This window comes from Nothobranchius furzeri, chromosome 8, assembly GCF_043380555.1.
Source record: "Nothobranchius furzeri strain GRZ-AD chromosome 8, NfurGRZ-RIMD1, whole genome shotgun sequence".
Taxonomy (NCBI): domain Eukaryota; kingdom Metazoa; phylum Chordata; class Actinopteri; order Cyprinodontiformes; family Nothobranchiidae; genus Nothobranchius; species Nothobranchius furzeri.
In genome coordinates this window covers 63125636-63153372 of record NC_091748.1, presented here as the reverse complement: position 1 = coordinate 63153372, position 27737 = coordinate 63125636, and the positions used below count along the sequence as shown (strand labels likewise).

The following is a 27737-nucleotide window of genomic DNA, read 5'->3' as shown; positions in this document are numbered from 1 at the left end:
CATTTGTTTATTAGGTGCCAATTTATAACGAGTCTTGAGGCAAAACCCCAATTAAACTCATACTTTGTTCAGTCCACTTCATTCTAGATCAAGGATGGGTTTTTAGGTTTCTGACTAATAATTAGGTACTTTTACCATCTATTAATTTTGCATCGAGATCCTAATTTTTTTCTTGTAGCTATACTGTCTTTAAATACAAAAACAATGATTTTTATACCGACTCAGTGCCCTAGTGGTAGAGTGTCCGCCCTGAGATCGGGAGATCAGGAGTTCGACTCCTGGTCGGGTCATACCAAAGACTTTGAAAATATGGGACCCAATGCCTCCCTGCTTGACACTCAGCATTAAGGGGTTGGATTGGGGGTTAAACCACCAAATAGTTCCCGAGCGCGGCTTGTCTGCAGCTCACCGCTCCCCCAGGGGATGGGTCAAATGCAGAGAATAAATTTCACCACACACCTGTGTGTGTGTGTGAGACGACTAAATGGGACTTTAATCTTAATGTTTTACCTATTTGATGCTCTATTTATGCAAGTGGTTCTGTAATGTTTTTAAATGGGTGGAACTTTAAATTCAGTTTTGTGTGTGTGTGTGCGTGTGTAGTTTAAAAACAAAACTACTTTTAAAAACAACCACTATTAAATATGTATAAATGTAGATGGATATATAGCATAAACTATAAAAGAGCTGAAATATATTCTTTGTGAATTTTTAGTATATTTTATAACCTAGATGCTAAATGTGTATTTTTTTATTACTGAAATTATTTTAAAAGTGTGTTGGGTCAGTAGACTTTTGTATTTTGAAAAAGAACGCCGCACCATCCCAACACAAAAGTACCTTCTTGGTGATTCAATGAGAAACCAAAAGGTGCAGATTCAGAATTAAAACCAGCAAAGAGCAGTTGTTTTTACTAATACAAGTTTTCAAAGAAAAAGTTTGGGCCTTTTTATTTGTAAGAAAGGCCAAGGTTCTCTTTTTTATTTTATTTTTATTTTTTTTGCATGCCATTGCACATTTTCAGATTTTGATTTCCGAGAAGTCAGATGTGGAATGAATAAATGGAAAAGCTGCTACTAAAGATGATTAGCAACTATCAGATATGTGAAAGTGTGATTCAGGTCAGTGAGCTGTAGGATTGATAGCGGATTCAAGGAACGGATGATGATGATGATGCCTGTAAGAATGGATTACCAAGAAACTGCAAATGGCGCTAAATGAGTCACATTAACAGTAATTTAAACATTTGTGTGTGGCCATTGTAATAAAATAACATTATTTTTAACTGAAATAATTTGTATTAAAATAAAGAAGCTGATTAAAAACACAAATTACAGTATTTCTTTTTTTTTTAATGATGGTGGTAATCGCGAACCAGTTCAGTAGATCTGAATGACATCTTTCGTCCACTAGAGGGAGCCCAAAGAAAAGGACTGTAGCTCAGCAGATATTTGTTTGAATTTTACATTTACTCTATATTTACATTGTACAAAAAAACAAATAATCAAATACATGGTAGAAAAACACAGTGATATTAACAAATAGTACAATAAAAAACAGTCAATATTTTTTATAAATGCCAAGATGAAGATGGGAATTTTTGTTTAAAAGTATGAATTCGTGAGCTTTATTTTTACAGGTATAAAAGACAAATCAAAAACTGACATTTTAGGACAACAAAAGACATCATTACAGACTTCTACGCTCTGTAATTAAGTGTTTGACTTGTGATAAATCACAAACTTTAGCTTAAAATCTAGCAGCTTGGATTTAAAAACAACATATTTTCTAAAACACAAAGCTGCGTGTTTCAGTAGTAATGCCTTATTTGTGATATGGGACAGCTCATCCATCGTGGTTCCCCGTGGGGATAATGAGCTCTTTGGTTGCTCCCTGCTCAGGTCACTGATGTGTGGTAAATGAGATGACAAAATTATGGAGATTATGACAACAGATAACAGCTGTAACCTCCCATATATACAGCAGGCAAGCTACACATCCTGCACACTACAACACAAGAGCGGAAAAAACAAACTCGTCTGGCTACTTAACTGGAAAATCTGCTGATCTAGTTTAAAATATTCTGCTTTTACTCAAACTTTCTAAAAGACCTAAACGCAGTAATAGCATTACACATCATCACATTGACTCCTGACTTTTTAAACAAGAACAAACCAAAAGGAGCGATGTAAACAAGTCAAATCACATTTTAGCTAAATTAAGTTGTATTTGAACGCGAGTCGAGTCATGATTTCATTAATCTGACGTACGAGTGCTGGATTATGAACCTACTTAGGAAACCTAAATCAGTTTTCTCCTTCAATTTCTGGACCCAGGGATATTCTTCAACATTTCCTTAAGCACTTTTTTATCATATCAAAACATCAGCTAAACATTACTTTGTGTAAAAACATGGAATGGGCAGAAAGCCTGATGCAGAAAAATGTAGTTGATAAATAAATCATTGGTTGGAAAAATATTTGACATCATCAATTACACCTATGAAGATGTCTTATCTACATGCGGGATCTTAAAAAAATTCACATTTTGTCTGTTTATGTGGTAATTAAAAATGTAGATATTCCCCATCTCTGATGCCGCATTTTATCATTTTATCTGTATTTACTGAGTTCTGACCAACAAACGATTTTTATTGTAAAGTAGTGGCATCTCCCTTAAACTGTGTGTGTGTGTGGGGGGTTACACCCTGATGTCTGCTGGACGGAGCTGCCTCTCACCCTCAGCAAGGAAGATCTGCATGGCTCGGTACAACAGATGAACGCCGAGCTTCCGTTTCCTTTTCAAATCCCAGTGGGACACAACTCCGTAGAAATCCCCGCGCTTCTGATTGGTGAGCATCTTTAACCCTGTGATGAGGAAACTATCATTTAGTATATGACATATGAAAAGCATTATGAGTTTTCTAATGCTAGAGAGTTATAAATCATGGAATAATACATGTTGGAGTTTAAAGAAAACGTTAGCATCGCTGAATAGAGAAGTCCAACCATTCATGCATTTGTTCATTATCCAAACCACATCTCCAGATGTCACCGGGCGAGAGGACTCCCTGGATTGGTCGCCAGGGACACATAGAGAGAAGCAGGACATACAACCTAGTGACAATACAGAGTCGCCAATTAAAGCAGCATTATCTAATATTTTAGTTAAAATAAACCTGTTTTTAAAATCTGTATCCAGTTTTTCACCACCTGACCAAACGATTCAATCTAGTACTTTTTGCCCACAAATGCATGTAAACATTTCTATCAATCAAACTTTATTTATAATGCGCTTTTCCTAGAAAAAGTGCAACTCAAAGTGCTTTACAGATTAAAACGACCCTACATAACCCCCATTCCTATCCCTCCCACACCAGTTAAAGCCATTGACACAGTCACACCAGACTCCCCACCCCAACTCCTGTACACACATCCATTTAAGAACATCCGTAAAACTTTTATTGAGCTGAGTTCAGATGACCCAGATATGGTAGGGCAAGGAAATGCCACCACAGGAGCCATCCGCCGAATGCAGCAGGCCAACCGAAGCAGCTGAGGCACCAACACTGGGTGCAAAGAGAAGGGGGGGCATAGGCCCCTTGTTTTGAAAGGGCTTGAGCCGGTACCGCCTTGTGGGAGCATGAGCCTGGTGTACGCGCGTTCACAAGGAGGCCATGTTTTCCTTCAGTTAGCTGCTAGATAAGCTAAGCCAGCAGCTGGAGACATATTTGAAGATGAAACCAGCAGAAATTCATGCCTGGTTCTCTGCTTCTGACTCAGGCCGCTCCTCCCGGCTCCCATTGAGCACCCAACAGCGGACCACTGAGCTGTTAATTCCTGCCAGGTTCTATGCACCCATCCCAGGTCGCTCCTCCTCTCAAGCGCGAGTTTGGGTGCTATTAGTGGCCCTAAATCATCACTGGTCAACAGATAGCAAACCGGGTGGCTAACGGAGAAGAAGACCGATTTGGATTATTTCTGTTCTATTTTCAAGACAGACTTTTTCCAGAGAAAATGGACATCATTACGAGAATCTGCCCAACCCTGCTGCTAGTTTATCTCAGCCTTGGCTGCTATGGGCGTAGAAAAGGACTAACTGATGGAAGTACAACACAGAGACAGCTCTATGACAAAGTTATGGAAGCCTTCCTGTGCAGAGAGGAGGATGGTTTTTGTCTATAAATAATCAGCAACTTTAGTGAGTGTAACTAATTATATTTACACATAAAATCAAATTAATAATTTCATATTTTAGCTGTTGATCATGAACTGCGGCCCGTAGTGGTGCAGTTGCGGCTGTAGAGAAGTGATTTTAAACTGTTAACTGGGTTTCTTTTTGTCACAATGGTATTCCCTTAATACACAAAATGCCATTCCCTATATTCAGTTATTGAACAGATTGAACAAACATCCATGCGTAACCTCAAAATTACGCAGACCCCCCCCCCCCCCCCCCCCCCCCCCCCCCGGTGCGCTCCAAGAACGCCTTGTGCGAAAAATGTGGCCCCTCATTGAGCGCGAGTCCGGTGTATCAGGAGGGGCGGCACTGCGAAGATGTGGATAGCTGACGTTTGAAGACGGACAAATATATTATCAGAAATTCTGATTACAGAATGACCAGAAAAACTCTAAATTAGAAGTGGCTGTACTGGTCCTGTTAAAGCAGGCTGGATGTTCCCGCAGCCTGGGGAATTTCCGACAGGTGGGGTGGGGGGAATGTTGTTCTGGGACTCTCCAGAACCGTTGTAACATCATATGAGGTCAGTAAACTGGCACTGAAGGCCTAGCTACCAAATACAGGGCGCCGCAGCTAAAATCATGTCATCATGACCTTTATGGGTTTAAAGGGCATGGTATTTTGCTCTGCCCCCAGCCCCCCTACTAACCTACCCGCTATCATCAGCTACTCCTTCCACCATCTCACCCCAAACACATCTTTTTCTGTTACTTCAGTTTAAAGGTGCAGTATGTAAGAATATAGTGAGAATTTACAGTGAGAAAATCCCAGGAGTCCAATGTTTCAGTCATTTTGGAAGAAAGGTTCTACTGAAACAGTTTTCATATCCAGCGGGCTGCAGGATTGTCAGATTTTCTCCTGTTAAAACAAAGGAAGGAGGGACGTAACTGCTGTTCCCCATCAGTGAGTGTGGGGGTGCCGTGTCTCCTGCGAGCTAATACTGCAGCGCAACAATTGTAATTTGACGACAGCCGGCACAAATCTCCAGAGTTGTTTAAAAAGTGTTACAGAAACCAAATTTTACCACAGGATGTCACTTTCACTTCATTTCTACATAATGCACCTTTAAGGCTGAAGTAAATAATATAGAGAAATAATTTGGTAAATTATGATGAATAGGCTTGAACCTCATGGCATTTTGGTGACTGCAGTTCCTGAAATGGCCACATGGTGCGCTCTCTGCAGCACTATGCAGGGCAGCTTTAACCCAACATGGTTTTGATGCTGAAACCTTCTAAACATCACCACTATGCATACCCTGCAGTTCTTGGGAGCTCCTGAAGACGCACACAGACTCCCAGCTTGAACGGTTGAGCTTCCGCCGTGTTTTGCCGATCCATTAAGTAAAGACAAATGTCAATTAGCTGGTGGCAGTCTAAATTTATTCTAATACGATCAAAGTCATTTTGGTCTTACACTTCTGCCACCTACTCATGAAAATAGGTGTCTGCAGTCTTCTTCAAATGTGAACTCTGGGTGTTTTGAACCTCAATGTGTCAAAATTTACCCAAGTACGAGGAATTTAGATAGTTTTTTCATTACTAAGCAGTTCTAAAGGAAACATTTTTTTTGTCTAAATAACAAAACTGACAACAGATTGTTTTCAAAACTGTCTAAAATTAGAAAAAATACAGAGAAAACATAAATTTTTTTACCTCTGATGGATTCTCTCAAAGGTTTTATGACTTCATTAATAGCTAAGAACTTCAGCATGACAGCAGACCTGGCAGGAAGCATCTAAGACAGTTTTTATTGGGTTCACCACGATAAGCCTATATTAGTGACTCACCGATGGCCTCTACCATGCAGGCCTCTCTGGTGTAGGCTTCTACCGGAATGACATTCTGGAAGCAATGCAGAGAGATGACTCCATGTCCGGCACTCCACACCTGGAGGATGTGCTTCACTTTTGGGAAAAGTTTCTGTCACCGGGAAACAACGCTCAGCTTCTTCAAACAGATTTTCTTCTTTATAGCTCAGTTAAAGGTTGAATATGGATCACGATGACCGTAGCGGCATCTAAGGGCGACGGTGGCACAGGAGCTGAGTGCTCGCCCCGTAATTGGAAGGTTGCAGGTTCGAGCCTTGCTCAGTCTGTCACTGTGTCCTTGGGCTAGACACTTAACCCTTTAGGTCTTAGGCCTTTTTTCTTTGGGCCCTGGCGCCTCCCAATTGGGGACCTTTGGAGTTTCATGTCCCACGTGTCAGTGATTGTTTGCATTCCTCAAGCAGCTACAATCAAAACTGTTAAGATTGTAAACAAAGCAATTTTTGGTTTTTGATACATTAAGAAAAAACAATACTTGAACTTTATTCTAGAAGAGCTGCCCTGCGTGAAAGTGCTGACAGGATGGAGGTTGTGAGTTCAAATTCCATTTAGGAAATGTAGTCAATTGCTTTATTTATTCCAGGGGTCCTCAACTTAATTTGTTCACGTTTTTTTTCCACCAGTCACCACTGAAGGCCAGATGCTCTTCTAAAATAAAGTTCAAATATCATTGTATCTTAATTTATTACAATTTAAAATGGCCTTGTTTCCCATCTGGGCTGTTTGACTGTGGTTTTAGTTGTGTTTGGAGAATGTGGACTGTTCAATTCAATTCAAAGATACTTTATTAATCCCAGAGGGAAATTAGTTGTAGATGTTTGGGACATGAAACTGTAGAGGCCCCCAACTGGGGGGCGTTAGGGTTGAACAGGTTAACCCACCTTGCCTGCTGGTGGTCGGAGGGACCGGTGGCGCCTGTGTACGGCAGTCTCGCCTCTGTCAGCGTGCCCCAGACCAGCTGTGGCTACAATGTAGCTCATCATCACCAGTGTGTGAATGTGTGTGTGAAAGGGTGAACGACTGATTGTGTTGTAAAGCGCCTTGGGGGGGATCTAGGACTCTAGAAGGCGCTATATCAAATACAGGCCATTTACCATCTAGTGTGTGGAGGTTGTAGTTGCAACAACAGAACAAAGTTTCCAACCGTCAGGATGCCAGGTTCGCTGCTGATACATAAAGTGACCAGCCCGCACCATGTCCAGTGGCGAATCGTACAGGGTAAGGGCTCATTGCTACTAATACGTTTACTTACAACAGTATTTAACTTTAGTACATCTTCTGGGCTCAGAAGCAGCTGCATGACTTGTTGAGTCAGCCATCTTTCACATTGCCAGCCTCGCTAGGCCGAGAGGATCATTTACCGTATTTGGCAACCTGCAATGGTGCCCTCTATTGGCTGGTAGATGTAGACATTAACTCAGTGCCATAGAGCTCCGGACCCCACGTGACTCTCAGTTAGTGGACGCCATTTTGGCATGCAAAAAAGGTAAACAAACACGGATGTAACCATGAACATGAACGGGATCCGCTTGGATTTTACTTCGTCGGAGTTTACTTCACACTTTAAAACAGAAGAAATCGTTTATATAGTCAGAAATTAAATAGACTGAACATCTCCGACCCTTACCGTGCCCCTGGGATACTTTTTAAAAACGCCAGAAGCTGTCGGAGCAGACTTCTTACCGGCACAACACCGGACCTGGCCGGGGGAACCCCTTGGGATTCCCCCGGCCGGAGGAGCTGGGGAGAAGGTCTGGGACTCTCGACTCTACTGCCCGCTCCGACGCCAGAAGCTGTCAGAGCGGGCTTCTTACCGGCACAACAACGGACCTGGCCGGGGAACCCCTTGGGATTTACCCGGAGGAGCTGGCTCCGGCGGCTGGGGAGAGGGAAGTCACGCTACTGCCCCCGCAACCCGACTCCGGATACGCGGATGAAAATGGATGGATGGACGGACAAATAACAGATTTACACGTAAGTAGTCTCGGTGAGACCGATAATAGCAATCCAAAGTGCTTTTTATGTGTGATCTGACAATTGATCAACCATTGCTTAAAAATTAAATACAGCTTAGCCGGTTAATTGCTGTGATCATAAAACACGGAAACGGCAGCACGCAGAACTCACGAGGCAACGTTTTACGTGATGTTTACTTGCTGCTGTGAGTAATAAGACAGAAAAAGCCACGCCAAAATAAGTTTAGGAAGCCCACTAAGAATCATAATAAAAGCATTTAAAATAAATACCATACACAGTTGAGGAAACGTTGGTTTAAGTACCTTATATGAAGCGGTCGCTGCATAAGTGAAAACCTTTACTCTCGGGATCCCACAGCTTCATTTTCGCCCGGTCACTAGCGCGTTTTATTACAATGATCCAACGTTTGCGGCGCTCCGGATCTTGGGGAATCCTGTAGATGGCTCATTCCTTATGTCGTCCGCATCTGTTCTGCATCCTGGGGCACAACAGGAATCTACCATATTTCCCGTTTGATTGAGTTTTCTGTCAATAACAAATAGTCCAGCTGCCGGCTTCCGCATGCCAAGATGGCGCCGTTTCGATTTGAACTGTTGCATGCCGGGAGAAGTGACGTCAACTCCCGGAGCTCTATTAACATGAAAAGTACCATTAGTCATCACACACTGGTGAAATTACATCTCCACATCTGACCCATCCCCGTGAAGAGCGATGAGCTGCAGCTGTGCCTGAGCTCGGAAACTATTTGATGGTTTATTTCCCCAATCCAACCCCTAATAGCTGAGTGTCAATCAGGGAGGTATTGGATCCCAATTTGGTATGACCCGACTGGGATTTGAACCCCGATCACCCAGTCCCAGGGCGGGCACTCTACCACTAAGCCACTGAAAATATTATTTTGTAATTAAAATATAGCTTTTAAAGGAAATAGTGTACTTTTTTTCTGCACACCTCTAAACGCTCTATGGAAGTATTATTTTTAAAAAATATTTCCATCCATCCATCCATTTTCTTCCGCTTATCCAGAGTCGGGTCACGGGGACAGCAGCCTAAGTCAAGAGACCCAGACTTCCCTCTCTCCAGCCACTTGGGCCAGCTCTTTCAGGGGAATCCCAAGGCGTTCCCTGGCCAGGTGAGAGACAGTCTCTCCACCGTGTCCTGGGTCTACCTTTAGGTCTCCTTCCGGTTGGACGTGCTCAGAAAACCTCACCAGGGAGGCGTCCAGGAGGCATCCTGACCAGATGCCCGAGCCACCTCAACTGGCTCCTCTCGATGTGGAGGAGCAGCGGATCTACTCCGAGCCCCTCCCGGATGACCGAGCTTCTCACCCTATCTCTAAGGGAGAGCCCAGAGACACCCTGCAGAGAAAACTCATTTCGTCCGCTTGTATCCGCGATCTCGTTCTTTCGGTCACTACCCAAAGCTCATGACTATAGGTGAGGGTAGGAACGTAGACCGACCGGTAAATCGAGACCTTTGCCTTCTGACTCAGCTCTCTCTTCACTACAACAGACCGGTACAACGCCCGCATCACTGCAGATGCAGCACCAATCTGCCTATCGATCTTGCGCTCCAGCTTTCCCTCACTCGTGAACAAGACCCCGAGATACTTCTCCAATTATGGCAGGACCTCATCCCTGACACGGAGAAGGCATTCTAGCCTTTTCCAAATCAAGACCATGTATGTATAATATATATATATATATATATATATTTCTTTTTAAATAAACTGTTCCATATTCAACCTTTAAAGTTATTGTATAATAACACTGGCTCACCTTGGCCATCTTGTCTCCGGTGTAGTACTCTAAAGCCTCATACAGGTGACTGTAGGGGCGGGAGCGTTTCCCTTTGCCCACATAAAATATAGCATGAATAAAACTCTGGAAACACTCATGGGGACTCATGGAGTGACTGCGGAAAGGGAGGTTCTTCGTTACTCTGTAAAAGGGAAAAAAAAGATTTTTCTGTATTACAGAACATTGGTAGTTTTTTTTTTTCTCATTTCTGTTTCCTACAAACCGTTAATACCTGGGGTCGAGCAGCAGATAGTTAAAGCTAGATTTGATTAGGCCCTCCCTCCACTTCCTGTTCTGGTCCGGCTGGTCAAACTCCTGGCTGAGAACTTGCTCATCATTGTGGGAATCGGGCAGCTGGAAAGTCTGAAGGACCAGACGCAGCTCTGGAGTGTAACCTAAATCAGCTTCATTCAAAAATAACAGATTAAGGAGTAGGCTGCATCAGTATTGGTGCTAATCTACTCACAATGAGCCTGTCTCTCATTTAGATTTTCTAGAGAACTAAAGCTGATAATATAACAAATGTTCATTTACTTGGCAAACAATTACAGTTAAAGACTATTTTTCTCATTAAAGCAGCAATCCTGAGCTTTCTCTCTTTCAGAAATTATGCGTGGGTTTCGTTAGAAATCCATGAAACTGATCGTCTCAGTCTGTACCGTGATAGGCAATAATCAGTACAGTGTTGTTTAGTTTTACTAAACCCATCCCCCATCCCATAGAGCTATTGCAATTTGAATTGAGCACTGCTCAGCATTAGCCAATAGCCTTAAACGTTCACTCATGTACACGTCAATCACAGAGCAAGCATTTATGGACATGCCTATGCAGAGTTGGCAAAATGTCTTATGGATAAGTAAGTCTTTTAAACATACAAACATAATGAATGAACAGCATAACGTGAGAACAACTGTAAAACTACACGTGTTAGCCAGCTAGAGGTGCGTATTCAATGAGAGCCATGGCTTCCAGCTGTAAATATGGCTGTGAAAACCGCGGCTTGGTGGGATACGTTAATCAGCCACTAGATGGTGCCATCAGATAAAATAAATAATCAGGAGTTTCGCTTTAAGGAGCAATAAGTTTTTTCGTGTTTAGATGGTGTCCTCGGAGTTAAACTCTGGATTACTGCTTTAATGTTACTGTGATTATTCTGTATTTCACCAATTTGTGGTTGATCCAGCTGCTTCTTGAGTAAGTTGGACTCCTGCAGCAGGCGACGGAGCCTTTTCATGTAGGTGGGCCTGGTTCGGCTGCTAATAGGACCTGGACTCTCTCCCAGCTCCACCAACCTCAGTCTCAGCTCCTTGTCAGTTATCCCTCTGATTTCTGGTAACAAACCATCTCCAGGGTTTTTATTTTTCTCCTCCTGAGCTACTCTCTCAGATTGTTGGTTCTCTTTTTCTCTGCTGCCTTTTATTTCAGCCTGCAAACAAGCCCAGTCGTAGAAGACGGTCTCCTCCCCGCTGCTGGTGGTGTCTGCTGTTGGTGGGACGTGTGTCTCAATGAGTTTGTGTCCCTGCTCCGTGTCTGTGTAAAGGTATTCCACTGGTTCGTCCAGGTCCTGGATGAGTGGACGGCCACCGGGGGTGAATGACAGGTCAGCCGGGCGCTGTGGACGATGGTTGCTCAGCAGCTTACTCATACTGTACCTCGGGGTGCATCCTGTTCCTGGAGTACAGGCAGGGTCGGAGTTCTCTCTGGATCTCCTTGGAGAAAAATAGCTGGAAGAGGATGAAGATGATGCAGATTCTGACAGAGAGGTGCTCCTCTCAGACATCCAGAGATCTTCGTTAATGAGGTCACTTGTATGTTCTTTAGCAGAAGCAACATTTTCATTTGCAGCTGCATCGTCCGCACTAGTCAGATCATCAGTCAGAAACTCCCCATCCCCAGAAAGCCCTTTGTCCTGTCCTCGCATTGCAAGAATGATCTCAGCAAGATTTTTTTCATAAGCATCAACTGAATAATCCGGGTTCTTTTCCAGTATAATCGTGTCATTCAAAGTCTGTGACTCCTCGACAGAACCAGGTACGTTCTTGGGCAGGATGAGTGTGTCGAGTTGGCTACTACTTGATCCACATGTGCTGGACTGTGAGTCTTGGCTCTCTGAGGGCAGATAGGCTCCTCCTCTACTTCCTCCTAAGTGCTCTGATCCATAACTCGGTGTGTGACGTGAGCTGTGACAGTGTCCGCTGCTCTGAGACCTGGGCGTGTGACGAAGTGTACGCACCGGTGTTGGAAGGGTGTCCTCGAACAAAGAAGACGTGGCAAACACGCTCTCAGGGGTTCTGCCCTCTCTCGTCGAGCAACGACTTAATCTAGAGCGCGTCCTGCCGGTCACAAAAGAGCCGGGCGTAAAAGAAAGTTCAGCGTTTTCTTCCGATTCAGATCTGACATCGGCTTCCGGTTCGAGGGTCTCTTCCTTACATGTGACGGAACCACTGCTACAATCAAACTGACCGTTCTTTGCGTGTTTTTCCTCAGACAAGTTCAGGTTATTAAGCGACCTAGATAAAGGCTCAACAGTTTCAGATTTTGAATCCACCTTGGCTTCTTCAGGGAAATCATTACTAGATTCCAGAACTTGGTTAGTTCTTCTGTCAGATTCTGCCCCAGCAGAATCCTCCCCTACAACAGGAAACAGAAGACGCCCAGAGTGCACTGTGGCCTCCAGGCAGCTGGCATAATGGTCGCTCTCACAGCTGCTATAATCACTACTTCCGGTCCCGCTGCTGCTGGCGGCCTGGGAAAGTGCTGGTTGTTCATCTGCATTCACTTGATGCTCTTTGTCATTTTGCCCTTCCAGTTCACCATCGCTTCCATCAGAAGCACAGTGACTAACAACAGTCTTGTCCAAGTTATCCGCCGTGTTCTCGCTGCTTCCCCTGCAGAAGACATAGGCGTGATCTGGTGATGTGACATCAAGGCCTTGTTTGGGTAGAACAGTGACCAGGCGCTCTGAATCTAGAAAGTCAGAGTACTCAGACAAGTTAAAGGGCAAAGTGCTGTCTTCGCCGGTGATCTTCTGTTTCTGTTCAGGACTGAAAACAGGGAAAATATCATCTATGTTTCTGAAGCTCACACTCTTCGGCCTCACTCGCCCAGAGGGAAGCTCAGGAGGAAAAACCGTGCCATTAGCTGTTGATTCATTTGCTTTTGTTGGAAAAATCCCTTCTCTGCACGAAAGTGTTTCATTGGGAAGTGGCTTGGCAACTGCAGAGAGACGAGTGCTGCAAAGCATGGAAGCATCAGTCGAGCTGTTAAATGATGAGCCTTTGTAATTTGATATTCTGCTAATGCTTGAAAGGTTGGAGAGCAATGACAGCCTTGTGCTGCTCATTGGAGCTTCACCAAAATCGCTAAAGCTGCAGTTAGATTCCGGATAGCTGGACACATCCGTCTGGTCAGAGTACACAGCTGTGGACATAACAAACAGGAATAGTGATAAACGAGACCTCTGAAGTGCATAAATATGTAGCTATAACTTGTGAGACCTGGGACTTTTATGTAATTAAGTCTTCTGTTGGGAAATGTGTGTTTTGTTTATCTGACATGGACAAAAAAACATTTCAAGGAAATTTTCTCACAGTATTGAAACCGAGGCACGCCTGCCTCTTCAATGCCATCTGAGCTGCTCAGGTATTCCTCAAGGAGATGGGCACATTTTCGATTTTCCTGCTGCTCTGCTAACTCCCCGGGTGTGCTCCCCTCCTGCATAAGCAAACAGATGCAGCGAGAGTAAAAATAATGCTTGCATCATCTGTGATCTTGACTTATGTGAGGGCTATAACTTAAAGAACAAACACACAAGAATTATTCCGAATTAATGACACATGAAAAGTTCTGCGGTTACGTGGGACGTAAGAACACATTGTTTAAGGAGAGAAACGTAAAATGCAACCGTACATTATCTTTAATATTAGGATCCCCTCCATTTATTAGCAGCAGCTTCAGATTTTGATAACATCCCCAAAGTGCAGCGACATGAAGTGGAGTCAGGCCTTCAGATGACCTGAAATAAAAACATGAACTGTGTTCACTATTTATTGCTACAGAAAAATGAATCGCATAAAAAGGTTTGTATGTGCTTGTTAATATACCTGACATTGGGATCTGCTCCATGTTGCAGCAGCATTTTCAAGCATCGTATATTCTTCTCTGTTTCTTTTCCAACAGCTAAGTGTATTGCAGCAACACCTTTACTTCCCACCAGGTCAGGGCTGGCACCTTTTGAAAGAAGGTTCTGCACAGATCTGCACAAAAATGGAGATGCATTACTTTTACAGTAGGCAGTTCCGATCTTCTGTAACCGAGTGTATAATTAAAATATGTCAGTCAGACTACACTGACACATCATCTGAGTATTTTGATTTTTCATAGAAATACTCAAGAGTACCACAGGCACGTGTTTGTAAACATTGGAGAAGCTTTTTAACCTGAATAACACAGACCGCTATTACACCTGTCTTTGTTCTCATGACACAGACAGAAACAAAGTTATAACTCTTCTGCATTCTTTGCACAGATTTATAAACAGATGCCACTCATATAAAATCACTGAGTCTCACTGGTTCTCTGAAACAACACGAGCTTTTCAATCTGGCTCACACTGGGAATTATTTTACCACAAAATACTTTTAGACTAGTTTCACGTGCTGAATATTACATGAAAACGAGATATAATAAGCACGCTTTTGTGGGTTTAAAGTATACCCATAAACAGGAAACACGACGAACAAGAGGACAGATCAATTTAATTTATGACTGAAATGTTCGAATTACTACATTTTATAATACTTAAAATTTACCAAAGATAAACAAGTAACCGGATAATCTGGTTTCAGAAGCAAACGTAAAAACTCATCGCGTGGTCGTCTCTTCTGTTTCTACAGGACATGTCTGGACCAAACAAAGAGAAACGGGCTCGATCTCTACCTGGGATCTCCGCCGTTCACCGCGGCACACAACTGACTTGCCAGCCTCCTCTTGTTGCGATCCATGGTCACTTACTAGTCTCTTAATCTATTAATCTAATCTACCACCCGGCAGATACATCGTCTAGCTCAGTTTATGGCCAACAATCGATCGGAGAAAAGTTGAGGTCAGCTAAAGGAGCTATACTACGTAAGCGACTTTCCATCGCTTACGCACTATTTCTAAACTTTTTCTAAACAGTTAGCCGCGTGTGAAAACTAATATTCAACATCTGAAATGTTCAATGAAGGTTGAAATCTATAAATAATATCAAATTTAAAGTTTATTCACGGTTCTTGACAAGCTATTTTGGTCGAACTTCCCTCCAAGGGAAACAAGCGGAAGACCCGCCCAGAGGCGGCTATGATTGGACGATTATCAACCAATCAGGCGAGACTTTCCATCCGAAACTTCTGGTTTAAATTTGCTGCCAACGACCCGTGTTAACGTGTGAAAACTTGGATCAGTGTATTAAATTATGCACTGTACAATATGAAATAAAATTAATTAATTTTATAGCTGGTTGAATCAGTGGTTATGTCTCCCAGTTAGGTTGCCTGCAATGTTATTCAAGATCCAGCAGGTGTCAGTAGACCAACACAGTGACAGCATAGTCCGCCCCGCTCTGCCGCGTCATCTCCACTCGAGTTTTCAAATCTGAAGAGGTTAGGTTCCATCTTTTTTTATTATTATTTACCATATTTGTATGTCTGACTGTTTGATAGAAGGATTAAAAAAAAGAGGTTAGGTTGTTATTGTGAGCAACACTGGCGGTGCTTGAGCTCCGAACGACCCAGATCAGTCATGTTCCTCTGTGTTTACATGATGACAGTCAGAGACATCCGGGTCAATTTAGAAAACACTTTTTTGTTTTCCTATAATATACTTTAGGTTTTATTATTCACTTAAATATCAAATCAAATATATAATTTATTTGAGAATAAAATACAAGTTGTTTCCCTTTTTTCCGCGATTCAATAGTTAAATGTTTGGCATGTCATTGGAAGTGAAATTCCCCTCTGTGGGTCAATAAAGTATATTCTATTCCATTCTATTCTATTCTAGTTCTGCAGAAGTTGGTTACCCACTGATTAAAGTCTGATCAGTTGAAGCAAAAATGACCCATAGGTGCTGATCATAAAATTATGTGTCATGACAAAGTTGATTTATTTCAGTTATTCCATTCAAAAAGTGAAACTTGTAAACAAGATTAATTAATTATACACAGACTGATATTTCAAATGTTTATTTTATATTTGATGATTATTGACAACCAATGAAAATTTCACATTTTTACTGCAGCCTCATCTCCGTCAGCGTATCCAAAGGGCAGCTGTGGCTATATTGTAGCTCATTACCACCAGCATGTGAATGGATGAATGATTCGCTGTAGTGTAAATCGCATTGGAGCCCTCTGACTTTGGAAGGTGCTTTACAAGTGCAGATCAATAATCATTTAATTAACCGGCCACAGACACAAGAAAGGTAACATGGAGAGGAAAATAAATGAACTCTTGACCTCTGGAGTGAGAGGATCAGGTGGCTCAGAAACGCTGTTAATATGCATTTTATTAGTTTGGGACGATTCACTGCAAATCAATACAAACTTGTTCTGCTTGGTGACATCCTAAATGGAAAAAATCCGTCAATTCAGTTTGGGTGAAGTGTGTTTCACGAGGCCTCATCTACAACTACTCACACATGCACCAACGCATGCGCGCACACACTCCTATATCTCTCCCCCATGCACAATCCACTCACACAATAGACTTGCTCACACCATTCAACTATACAAATTACACATACCTGCATTTACCTAAACTTATACATGAGTATACGTTTTTACTTCATACAGTCATTTATTTTTGAAGGCTACTTTGTAAGAAAACCAAATAAGGACCTCATCCTGGCTTTGTTCCATCTATCTTCAGCCACAGCTCATCAAAGTGAGCAACATCAAGAGGTACTAGTCCAGAAAGAGGCAAGCAGAGACTTGCTAAAGGTGACATGAATGGATCTGTAAAGTGAACCACATGGAACTGCACAGGAAGTTGGTGATACAACTTAAGGACTGTCACAAAAGTGTTTTTGCTTGTGTGTCAGAAGAAGCATGGTGAGTTATCTTATATATGTTACTTATATATGCGAATATATAGTCTGGCCATGACCTATAGACAGAGCTTGGTTGTCGGGTAGAATCTGTGGTGGTCTTTCAAACTGTCTCCACATGACATACTCACCACTATGGATGTCAGTCAATGAGACGGTCCGCCATACACTGTTGACAGAGACGCAAACAGATCCTTTTTCTAAATAAAGAACTTAAGTATCTCTATCTGTTAGTCGACAAATAGAAAGATATTTTAGTTGACAAAAATATATGTATTTTTCTTTTGATGTAATTATCTTCAACTTGTATAAAGGAAAATATAACTACACCTGAAACTGTAAATAAATATGTATGATTCACATTTCACACATTGGATCAATAAAACTTTTTATTTATAATTCATATAATAACAATTAAGGATGTGAGAAAATATTGATATAGCAATATATTGTGATATTTTTTCCAGCAATATTATATAGATTTTCAAAAGCCATGTATCAAAAATGTCGATATCACAATAAATCGTGATTTTTTTCCTGCAATATTATATTGATATTCAAAAGCCGTGTATCTAATTTTTGGAAGAATTTACATGCAAACATTTGTGTATTTTCTTTCCTTTTTGTGCAATTCAAATGCTGACCTCTAGTTGGCAGCAGTGTGCATTGAATTTTGTATCCACCATTGTAATATAAATACCTCTGTTATGGTTCAGATACATCATTTTAAACATGTTAAGTATCATTTTGGACTGTTCATTGAATTTTCCTACAATAAATTCAGTATAAAAAATTGCTAATATTGTCTGACTGAATGTATCACAATATATCGTGACATAACCGGCTCCCCTGTATGGTGATACATATCTTATCGCCATTATTTCACCAGTACACATCCCTAATAACAATCACTGTTCGACAATACCAAAATGAACACTGACAGTTTAAAACTGTGCCTCTCAAAAATAACTTAAATAAACAAATCTGTATAATGTATAATATTTATAAACATGACAGGAAATGACATCATACCATGAAAACATTAAAATTAATTATTCTAGCAATGCAGAGGTAAACTAAAGGTACGAATCATTTTCTGGTGTATTTATTAGAGTTTTTATTAGACTGATTGATCAAAGTGGGACACCCTAATGCTTCACCTAGAACTTCCCACCCGGTGAGCACAGCTCAGTGCTCTCCTCCATGGGGATGGGTCAAATGCGGAGATGAATTTCACCACTGTGTGATTATGACTATCAGAGTTTAACACCAAAAGTTGATCATAACGGCCGTAACAGCGACACAAAAATACCAGATGCGCGGCGCGCTGCTTCATGGTTCAATTCAGCTTGCTGAGGTCCAGCACCCCATCTACCGACCCGTTCACTACAAACACCGTACACTTTTACAACAAGGGAATACCCCGGATATTCACCAAGCAAATACTTTTCAGATCATCACATCTACTGCTTTTACTCCAAGTCGTGGACATTTTCTCCCTTTAGATATAACTTTTATCTGCATTAATATCATTATTTGGTGTCTGGTTAGCGGTAGCTTGTTCAAACAGTGGCCGGCTCCGAACTCTGATTGGTTCTTTTCTTGTCTTGTCCCGCCTGTTCCATTCGCTGATAGGTGCGTGGCTAGGACGGCATGCAGAGAAAAATCATTTTACTTTGGCTACTCTCTGTCTAGATTTCTATGCTGTCAGAGGAGGAAAACACTGGATTCATGCCCAAGATTAGTAACTTTCAACTGGAATGTGACGATGCGAGAGCTAAAGGGGCTCGGCTTGAGAAGAATTTGGATTAGGTTGTGTTTAGGTGCAGCTGCACTAACTGAAATATTTGGTATTGGTTCCGTCATTTATTTTTGTTTGGAAGAGATGCTGTTCCTGTGATGATAAATAGCTTCAAGGGACCAGTGCTGAGGAATTGTATTACTGTTTTATCCACTGGTTTCCAGTAAACATACGTCCTAACTGTTTTCACCTCATGAGAAGACCTTTTATGTGTTTCTCATCTCATTAATTGCTGAATTAATAAATCTGTTGTTAAATCTGTTCGACACGACTCTGTCATTCTTTGCAAGTTTACTTATGGGCTTCAGGATGAAATACCCCCCCTTTAGGTCACAATAATAAAAATTATTTCTAATAAAATAACAATAATTCTTCTGCCATATCATAAGTATTTTAAATACATTTTTTTAAGTGACACAATTCCTGGAATAAAGATGCAATATTGATTCAAACTAGACATGAAATGCTAAAAATTGGGACTACGATCTCCCAACAGCCTTTATAAATGACAAAAAGAAGAAAGACAATCTGAGAGACTTCAAAGAATATAGAAAAAAATTGCTCTTCAGCTTTTGGATTATTCCCACAACTGGGTCAAATATAGGTCTCATAAATCAGCAATGAAAAACCACACATCTGTTCACAACCCACTCATTCTTTCATTTTCTCTACGTTTATTCTCTGGAGGCATGAGCTTGTCTTAGCTTCTAACATACTGACAGCATAATGAGGAACACATCACTAATCCATCAGGGATAGCAGAGTTTAACATATTTATATAAATGTCTATATTTCAATAATTTCTATTTTGAAATTCTAAGTTTACTAGAGTGTTTAAATTGGGTCATTATAAAAGCAAATCTTTTTTTTTACCACAGTGCTGTTTGAACACATACAAATGACTGAACAGAGCACACACACACACAACACTTTCATGCTTCAATATTATAATTTAAAAACAAAGACAAAATGAGCTATTTCATAACTTGGCCAACAATCTTAGGCAGAGAGGGTCATGAAAACGCCTGTTAGAAGAAGAAGGAGACTGGGGTAAAATGCCCCGGCATGGTCACTGAGATTGCAGCTTTCATAAGGTTCGACACAGGCAGCAAAAGCCATGGCATGTGCAATGTAGCTCTGTTCCTGAACCCCGTGGAAGAGGTGAGACATCGGCCCTTTGGCGAAGATTGCCACATCCTCTATTCCATGGGTCTCTGAGTCGATCGGGACAGGAGCCTGTTGTCGGTAGTCCTTTGTTGCTGGTGGAAAAGTGGGACAGAGTTAGATTTACTAGAGATTTGTGGATCATTAACTGCTGAAAAGGAGAGTAAAAGCACATGATTTGTTATTGACTTGAAAATTTCACATGGTGACTTGGCTGTATACCCAAAATGTTTGGTCATAACAATGATCACGTATGAGTTCCTTTATTGTCTAAATCCTGTTTGAAAGCTTTTCTGTCGTGCATGTGCAAATTGTATCCCATTGGGCCATTGGAAGGGAGCTGTTACACAAAAGATCAGTGTCCTGGTTCACTTACATGAAATGGTCTCATTCACATCAGGCCGAGTCCCGTTGATGATCTGATATCCTGGTCCATTCCCATACACAGCAGTGGTGAAGTGCTTTTTGTCATCAGCTTTACCGCGTGACACCCCTGTGAATAACAGCACAAATTGGTTTCCACAAAAATTATGTACACATCCTAACATTTGTTTCACATGTTTTCTTCACGGTAATTTTCTAAAAAAAAAAATGCATTTTACCAAAAACAGAGTTTCCTCTGGCAGAATGTCCCCCAAAAGCAAAGACATGGGAGTGGTCGGCAGTAGCTACTGTCAGGGTGTCTAGTTCACTGGTGAGTTCAGCTGCTCGTCCAATTGCACGGTCAAACTCCACAGCTTCATGGAGCGCTTTTTTGGCCTTCCCATCATGGTGACCATGGTCAATTCTCCCCCTTAAAATGAACAAAAACAAGAAAATTGACTATTTAAAATCTAACTCACTTCTGAGTGAATTATAATTATTTTGTAGTGTACTACAAATTGACGAATCAAGCAAAAGTGATAAAAGACCCAACGCAACCTAAATGATCTCACCCCTGGGCCGTGTTGTATTTGATCACATTTTCACAATATATTTAAAAGCAGTATATGTAATGAATGATATGCATAGAAATAACATTTTACTGTCTTTATCATAGAATGTGCTAGTACTAGTTTATCTGTTGAATTAATTATAGATTCAGCCAAATGAAGATTAATAAAGTTAATTTGTTACTTAATAAAATGTCTGCTTAGAAATCACAATTTAGCCATTGAAAAAATACTTGGAATACAGTACATGTTGTGTGTGTGTGTGTGTGTGTGTGTGTGTGTGTGTGTGTGTGTGTGGTGGTGGTGGTGGTGGGGGGGGTGGGGGGTGGGGGGGGGGGTTGGGGTTGGGGGGGGGGGGGGGGGGGGTTGGGGCGTGGTGTGTCTGCTCTGTCCTCTCCATCCCCAGTGAGTCGTGGCGGATGGCCTAATTTATACTTCTCCGTCAGCTCCGCGAGGGAGAGACACACGCATTGACAGAGACGTTTTGCTCTCAGGCTTCTCCGTCAGATGGGGATTGTCGCAAAACAATTCCCTGCCAGGAAAACAGAGGGCGGAGCGCTATTCTGAGGTATCCTGTCACCATTACAGTCACATATCCGGGCAACAATAGTGTATTTACTATTGAGTTTACATTGTTTTAATATATTTCAGAGACTTTTAAACACTGACAAATATGTCCTTCCCCCCCCCCCCCCCCCCCCCCCCCACACACCTCTTTATGCGATCTGCACCTACCTCTAAACTCACGTTTCTTGTCTTTTCTGTTCACAAATAAAAGGCTTGCTGCATAACTTTGTACTCCAGTCGCGGGTGAATGAACGTTCATATTTTCAGACTTTTTCCGTGATGCATTCTTCATCTGTTACGTGTCTGCCGCTAAATATCTCTTTATTTTTGAAGCGGCAAAGACGGTGCTGTTGACGAATGAAAACAGGAAGCAGCATCCTGACCAATCACAAGCTTGCGAACTCAGTCTCTTTTAGTTAAAATTTGGAGCATGTCTCTGTTTTCCTCTGCAAAACCCATCAGAGGGCTCTTGCTTCAACGCATAAGGGCGTTGCGTGTGTCCATCCCAACGCAGACGGAGACGTATAAATTAGGCTTTATACTGAGCCAGGATCCTCTGGAGGTTTCTTCCTGTTAAAAGGGAGTTTTCCTCCCCACTGTTGACATGCTTGCTTAGTATGAGGATTGCTGTAAATTGCAATCTGCTGAAACTTTTTACTGATTGCCTTATTGAACTGAGCTGCATTTTGTGAAGTGCCTTGAGACGACTCTTGGCGTAGTTTGACGCTATATAAATAAACTGAATTGAATTTATATGAAATATACTTATCTTCCACAAACAGAAAAAATCCTTTAGGATTCTTGCTGAGAATCTTAATTGCCTTTTCCGTCATTTCTGTAAGAGAAGGGTCCATGACCGGATCTCTTTCCAGCTCATAGCGGCAGTCTTTGGGTTCAAACAGACCTAAATGCAAAATCGGTTTGCTTTAGTTTCGTCTCTACATACTACTACATACTAGATACATACTAATAAAATACATTTTAGTTCAAGAGTAACTTGATTAATGAAGCAATTTCATTAAAACATCTATTCAGTGAAAATTGTACTTTGCGTGATCACAAATGTAATCACAGTTTAAAGAGTTGACCCTTATTACCGTCATGAGTACGCGGTGATGTGAGAACGGTTCTTACCCAACAGGAAGTCTGTGTGTCGAGGATCAACAGCATCAAAATCAGTCTTGTTCCAGACATATTTTGCGACCTGTAGTGTGTTAACAGTAATGAACAAATACGCAAAAATAATTTTTAATACGCGCTAAAGCACAATACGTTTATGTATGAATAATAACCTTGATGTAAACAACAAACGTAAATGACCTTCCCCGTTTTCATTTTTGCCCACTCTACAATAAGGTCTTTTCCATCCTTTCGATCGCCTTTCTCAGCTGGGTACTCTGGGTCTGAAGCTGTTCTGGGAAGCATGTACCGACGACCTCCACCAAGAATGACCTGCAGTGAATAAAATGACAAAAGCTTTTTTTTCTTACTCATCTCATTTTTGTGATTTCCCTTTTATACCTGTATCTACTTCCTCAACTTTGAAAATGTTTATTTACTTTAATTGACCATAAGAGGCCATGCAATAGAAGTATTAGATAAATTTATAGATGCGTACATCAATCTCTGTGTTGTGAACCAGCTGATAGGCGATGTCACGGCAGCCATTTTTGACAGCTTCGGTGGTGAGATCAGCATCAGAGTACCATTCTCTGTCAGCAGAATGAGCGTAGTTTGCCGATGGGGAGGCATGCTGCACTCTAGTCGTTGTGACAATACCAACGGACTTTCCTTAGAAAAATACGACATTTGTCAGATTCTAAACATAGAACATGATCAAGAGCTCTTATAAAACATTTCTGGAGAAAATGGTGTGTGAAACTTTCTGTACTTGCTTTGTTTATCGGGGCACCTACCTGATTTTTTGGCACGGTGCAGAACAGATTCCACCTGATTACCATGAGCAGCTTTACAGTTCTTCCGTGGAGTGGAAGCAGTGACACCAATGGTGCCGTAGTTGGCTTTCACACCACATAAATACGCTGTTGCAGTGCCAGCACTGTCGGGCATCTGCTGGTCCACGTTGTACGTCTGCAGGGACCAACATGTCAGATACAGTTGCATCAACTTGTCACAAGTGTTTGGCAGCATTCAAGAATTACACTGTACGCCTGCATCAAACTTATGGCCTGGAACCCCCCAAGGTGCTTTACAACACAATCAGTCATTCACCCATTTACACACACATTCTCACGCTGGTGGAGATGAGCTAAGTGTAGCCACAGCTTCCCGGGGGCGCACTGACGGAGGTGAGGCTGCCGAGCACCGGCACCACCTGTCCCTCTGACCACCACCAGCAGGCAAGAGGGGTTAATTGTGTTGCCCAAAGACACAACAACAGCGACTAACTGAGCGAGGCTCGAACCTGCAGCCTTCAAATTACAGGGCGAGCACTTTATTCCTGTGCCACTGTCGCCCCAACCTGAGACTCAGGTTTAGTTTATCCATTTGTCAATTTTCATCCGCTTATCTGAGGTCGCAGGGGCAGCAGCCTAAGCAGAGAGGCCCAGACTTCCCTCTCCACAGCCACTTGGGCCAGCTCCTCTGGGGGAATCCCAAGGCATTCCCTGGCCAGCTGAGAGACATAGTCCCTCCAACGTGTCATGGGTCTTCCTATAGGTCTCCTCCCGGTTGGACATTCTCGGAAAACCTCACCAGGGAGGCGTCCAGGAGACATCCTAAGATGCCCAAGCCACCTCAACTGGCTCCTCTCAATGTGGAGGAGTAGCGGGTCTACTCCGAACCCTTGCCAGATGACCGAGCTTCTCACCCTGACTCTAAAGGAAGAGCCCGGCCACCCTGCAGAGAAAACTCATTTCGACTGCTTGAATCCATGATTCAGTCACTACCCAAAGCTCAAGGCCATAGGTTAGGGAAGGACTGTAGATCGACTGGTCAACTGAGAGCTTTGACTTTCAGCTCAGCTCTCTCTTCAGCACGACACGCTGGTACAACGCCCGCATCACTGCTGATGCAGCACCATTCCACCTACAGATCTCATGCTCCATTTTTTTCTCACTTGTGAACAAGACCCTGAGATACTTAGAGTCCTTCACTTGGGACAGGACATCATCACTGACCTGGAGAAGGCATTCTACCCTTTTCTGACTCAGTTTAGTTCAAATAAACAAAAAAGAACAGGTTGTTGTTTTCCTTTATATAATTGGTTTTCATCATAATTAAATAGTTTTTGTTAAAACAAGCAGTCTGTATGTGGAGTCAGAGTAAGCTGACCTTTGATAGAGCCAGGTAAGGGAAAGTATCCATAACCAAACTGCTTTCCTCTCCAGATTTTCCTGCCAGTTGACCTTTCAGGATCCTAGCAGCAGTCACCGTCGGAACACCCATACCTGCCACAAGATGGACAGAAAATATACATGATTGTGAAAGTCAAGACTAGTTTGATGGCAGTAAAAGAAATCTGAGTTGTTAGCAATCACAAATATTGGAAATAATGTATTTTAACTACCTTTTCTGACAAAGACACAACCATTAAAAACAGGTTTGTGCAGTATTAATCACATCTGCCAAGAGATTACTCTTTCATACAGTTGGAAATGTGATAACAAGTAACTGATATATGTAATTTCCTTGTCATAACATTGCCACCGGGTCATTCCCAAAAAGAACTTTGTGATTTGTTGCTGTAAACAAGCCAATAACAGGGTAATTAATGTTACTGATCAATCTTAGACACTGATAAAGACTTCAGCGTGCTGTCTTCAGCGTGTTTTCAGATGGGAGTGGATGACTCCATAATCCTGCTGCGAATCTGTCGTTTGTTGACATCACTGGCCAAAGGAGGATCCTCATTTGCACAGAATGTACAGGGGCGTGTCCAGGGAGTGGTGTGGGGTAGCAAATGCCACCCTTGGAATCTGATTGGCCACCCCAGGTGCCACCACACTGAATTCCCTTTAAATAGGCATTCCATTGTCCACAAAAGTCTTGGGATAAAATAAATAAAAATAAAATAAAATAAAAGCATAACCATTGGAGCCACCCATGCACAAAGTAGTGCCTCATCTGGGCCACCCCATTTTAAAAGATCTGGACACGCCACTGAGAATATATCATCAGAAATGTCGAAGGCAATAAGCAAGGGTTGAGGCTGACCTTTAGCATGTTTAACTGGGATAAGAAAACGTTGGTTATTTTTGTTTAAATGAGATTGGTGGGGAAGTGTTTTGTTTTAGAAAAATACACTTTATTTAGTGTGACTTTATCAATATTTAGAATACTTCAAATCCTTTTTGTGAACTGCTGTACTTGGGTTTTTCTATCCGTAAAATACATTTTGGGGGTCTTTTGAAGTGTGTCAGTGTTTCAAATAAATATCTTACCTCCTACTTTCTTGAACAGTTTCTGTTTCATATTTTTGGTTTTACAGGACTGATGAGCTAACTGCTAGTACAGGCACAGCTAAGACCCAGAGTGTTCCTGTTGTCCGAAAACTGCTCCAGTGTCCAAAGTGTCACAAAAGTTCATGTACTGTTAATATTGACTCTGTCGAAGACACAAGTGGGTGTCGAAACGCTAGTCATTTGTGCTTGCACCTATTAAACATGCTGTCACTTTGAGTGCTCCAGTCTTCTTTTTGCCTTTTTTTTTACGTCATTGTTCTTTGCTGTGGAGCACCAACTGGTGACTGGATTATGCGCTGAGGATCTCCCAATCCTTCATGTAATATTTTTTTTAGAAATCATTAATTTGACATTGCATGTTGTATCCTGGGGTCAAGTCTGGTCCTGTCGGATTTTTAAAACCTAGCGTTTCAAAAGCTAATGCAGGAGATAGGTGTAGGAGACTATTTTCATGTTCAGCCTGCATGAAAAACTCTGAGTGACCCATTGTAATCAGAAATAATCATTAAAAATGGATTTGCAGTGTTCCACACCTTTTAAAAAGACTTGAAAACCAGAGCGGACGCTATCTTTGATACGATTGTACTTATTCATAACTCTTACCCAGGAATGTCAAAATATTTGAAAAAATGTTTCGCATTAAATCCAAACTATTGTTTAACCTCTTTTCACTTTGTAAGGCTTCACTTTCCCATGTACACATAATTGTTGGAATCATTTTGTTCAAGATTTCCACTTTCAAGGCCAGCTGGCTTCTTTATAACTACATGAACTGAAGTTAGGAGCGAGATCCTCGACATTTGAAAATCTCTTTGATGGTAGGAAAGACTCACCATCCCCCAGGAAAAGGATGAGGTTCTTGGCTCGGCGCACATTAGGCTGATTATTCAGGGCAGTGTGAAGAGCCTGCTTCCCTTTGTTGTTCCAGTAGCTAGCATGGAGCTCCTCTTCTACAACCAAGACATAAACATGTGAAGATGGTAGCAACCAGAAGAGACCTGATAGTGTGTTTGTGAAGGTAAATAATCCAGAAGTGGATAATAGCATGTTAATGGGAATTACAGGGGTAAAGGAAAAATGTCAGCTTTTTTTTTCCTTGGAAAGTCAATTTATCCACACAAGGATCAACCACACAAATGTGTGTAGAGGCCTCGGCTGTCTTAGCATTTTCTTTAATATCCTCTCATCTAAAAGCAACAAAATAGTTTATCCTGATACTGAACAGCACAAGAAAATTAATGAGATTCTCACCTGAAATGCAAAAAGTCAAATTTGCTGAGATCAACATGAATAATCCAATAAAAACAGGATTAAGTGTGTTAGCCATTGTGTTGGTTACACGGGAATTTAGTAAAATGTGCATGAGCTCATGCTGAAGTTACTTTATAACTACAGCAGGAGCAAAGGGCACATGGAGATATGATGGAGACAGAAAGCTTCATCGCTTTGACAATAATATTTAGATGCAAGCTTTAATTTCTTTTTAAGCCAATTACTTATTAAAAAGGTTGCAGAGAAAAAGAATCTCATACCTGATGGCAAATTTGCTTGCAAATTTATCTTTGTGAAATAGAATCCCACTGACCTGCTGAAAACATTTTGTGTTTTTTCCCTCTTTTTTTCAATTTATAAATCATTAATAATCACGTTTAAAACTCATAGAAGTCCAAGGTCAACTGTTTTTTTTCATAAATGTGGAAGAAGAAACAAGCTTTGGTGTAGAGCATCTCAAGATAAAATCAAAGAGGTCCTTCACAAGAACAAAAATAAAAAAATGAAAACGATTGCAATTTTTTTTGAAAATATAAATTTGAGAAAAGTAATAAATTGTGATAAAAAATGTGAGGAAAGGGGAAAAGAAAATTAAAATAAAATAAGGTAATCATCAGTGAATGCCGGGTAAAGCAGTATTGGCATGAA

General features: G+C 41.5%; 2 protein-coding genes across 3 annotated transcripts; both read right to left on the bottom strand.

The window, feature by feature from the left end:
- Positions 1–1331: 1331 nt before the first annotated feature.
- Positions 1332–15167, bottom strand: LOC107392765 (uncharacterized). 2 transcript variants are annotated; one of them, XM_015970735.3, is made up of 9 exons: positions 14782–15167; positions 13947–14099; positions 13753–13858; positions 13434–13557; positions 11008–13263; positions 10076–10247; positions 9823–9985; positions 6029–6161; positions 1332–2867 (listed from the first exon to the last, which is right to left on the bottom strand). In XM_015970735.3, exons 1-9 carry the CDS (start codon positions 14844–14846, stop codon positions 2701–2703), a joined length of 3339 nt encoding a protein of 1112 aa, XP_015826221.3. In that variant the 5' UTR covers positions 14847–15167; the 3' UTR covers positions 1332–2700. The 2 variants fall into 2 exon arrangements, with proteins under 2 accessions (XP_015826221.3, XP_015826222.3); XM_015970736.3 differs by lacking the exon at positions 6029–6161 and having other exon boundaries at positions 2779–2867.
- Positions 15168–19381: 4214 nt separating this feature from the next.
- On the bottom strand, positions 19382–27202 carry LOC107392764 (alkaline phosphatase). The gene is made up of 11 exons (XM_015970733.3): positions 27069–27202; positions 26651–26767; positions 24688–24803; positions 23310–23484; positions 23012–23184; positions 22714–22845; positions 22528–22597; positions 22163–22297; positions 20497–20688; positions 20271–20387; positions 19382–19989 (listed from the first exon to the last, which is right to left on the bottom strand). The coding sequence occupies exons 1-11, from the start codon at positions 27178–27180 to the stop codon at positions 19730–19732; spliced, it is 1599 nt and encodes a 532-aa protein (XP_015826219.3). The 5' UTR covers positions 27181–27202; the 3' UTR covers positions 19382–19729.
- Positions 27203–27737: the final 535 nt, after the last annotated feature.

What these genes read in the sequence shown, in the direction of transcription:
- LOC107392764 (XM_015970733.3), bottom strand. Translation starts at nt 27,180, where the DNA reads ATGCACATTTTACTAAATTCCCGTGTAACCAACACAATGGCTAACACA. An exon ending in CTTACCTGGCTCTATCAAAG is followed by an intron (nt 23,485 to 24,687) that starts GTCAGCTTACTC and finishes TGGTCCCTGCAG; the next exon opens with ACGTACAACGTGGACCAGCA. An exon ending in GCACCGTGCCAAAAAATCAG is followed by an intron (nt 23,185 to 23,309) that starts GTAGGTGCCCCG and finishes TATTTTTCTAAG; the next exon opens with GAAAGTCCGTTGGTATTGTC.
- LOC107392765 (XM_015970735.3), bottom strand. Translation starts at nt 14,846, where the DNA reads ATGGATCGCAACAAGAGGAGGCTGGCAAGTCAGTTGTGTGCCGCGGTG. An exon ending in CGTGCCTCGGTTTCAATACT is followed by an intron (nt 13,264 to 13,433) that starts GTGAGAAAATTT and finishes TTATGTCCACAG; the next exon opens with CTGTGTACTCTGACCAGACG. An exon ending in TATCTGCTGCTCGACCCCAG is followed by an intron (nt 9,986 to 10,075) that starts GTATTAACGGTT and finishes TCCCTTTTACAG; the next exon opens with AGTAACGAAGAACCTCCCTT.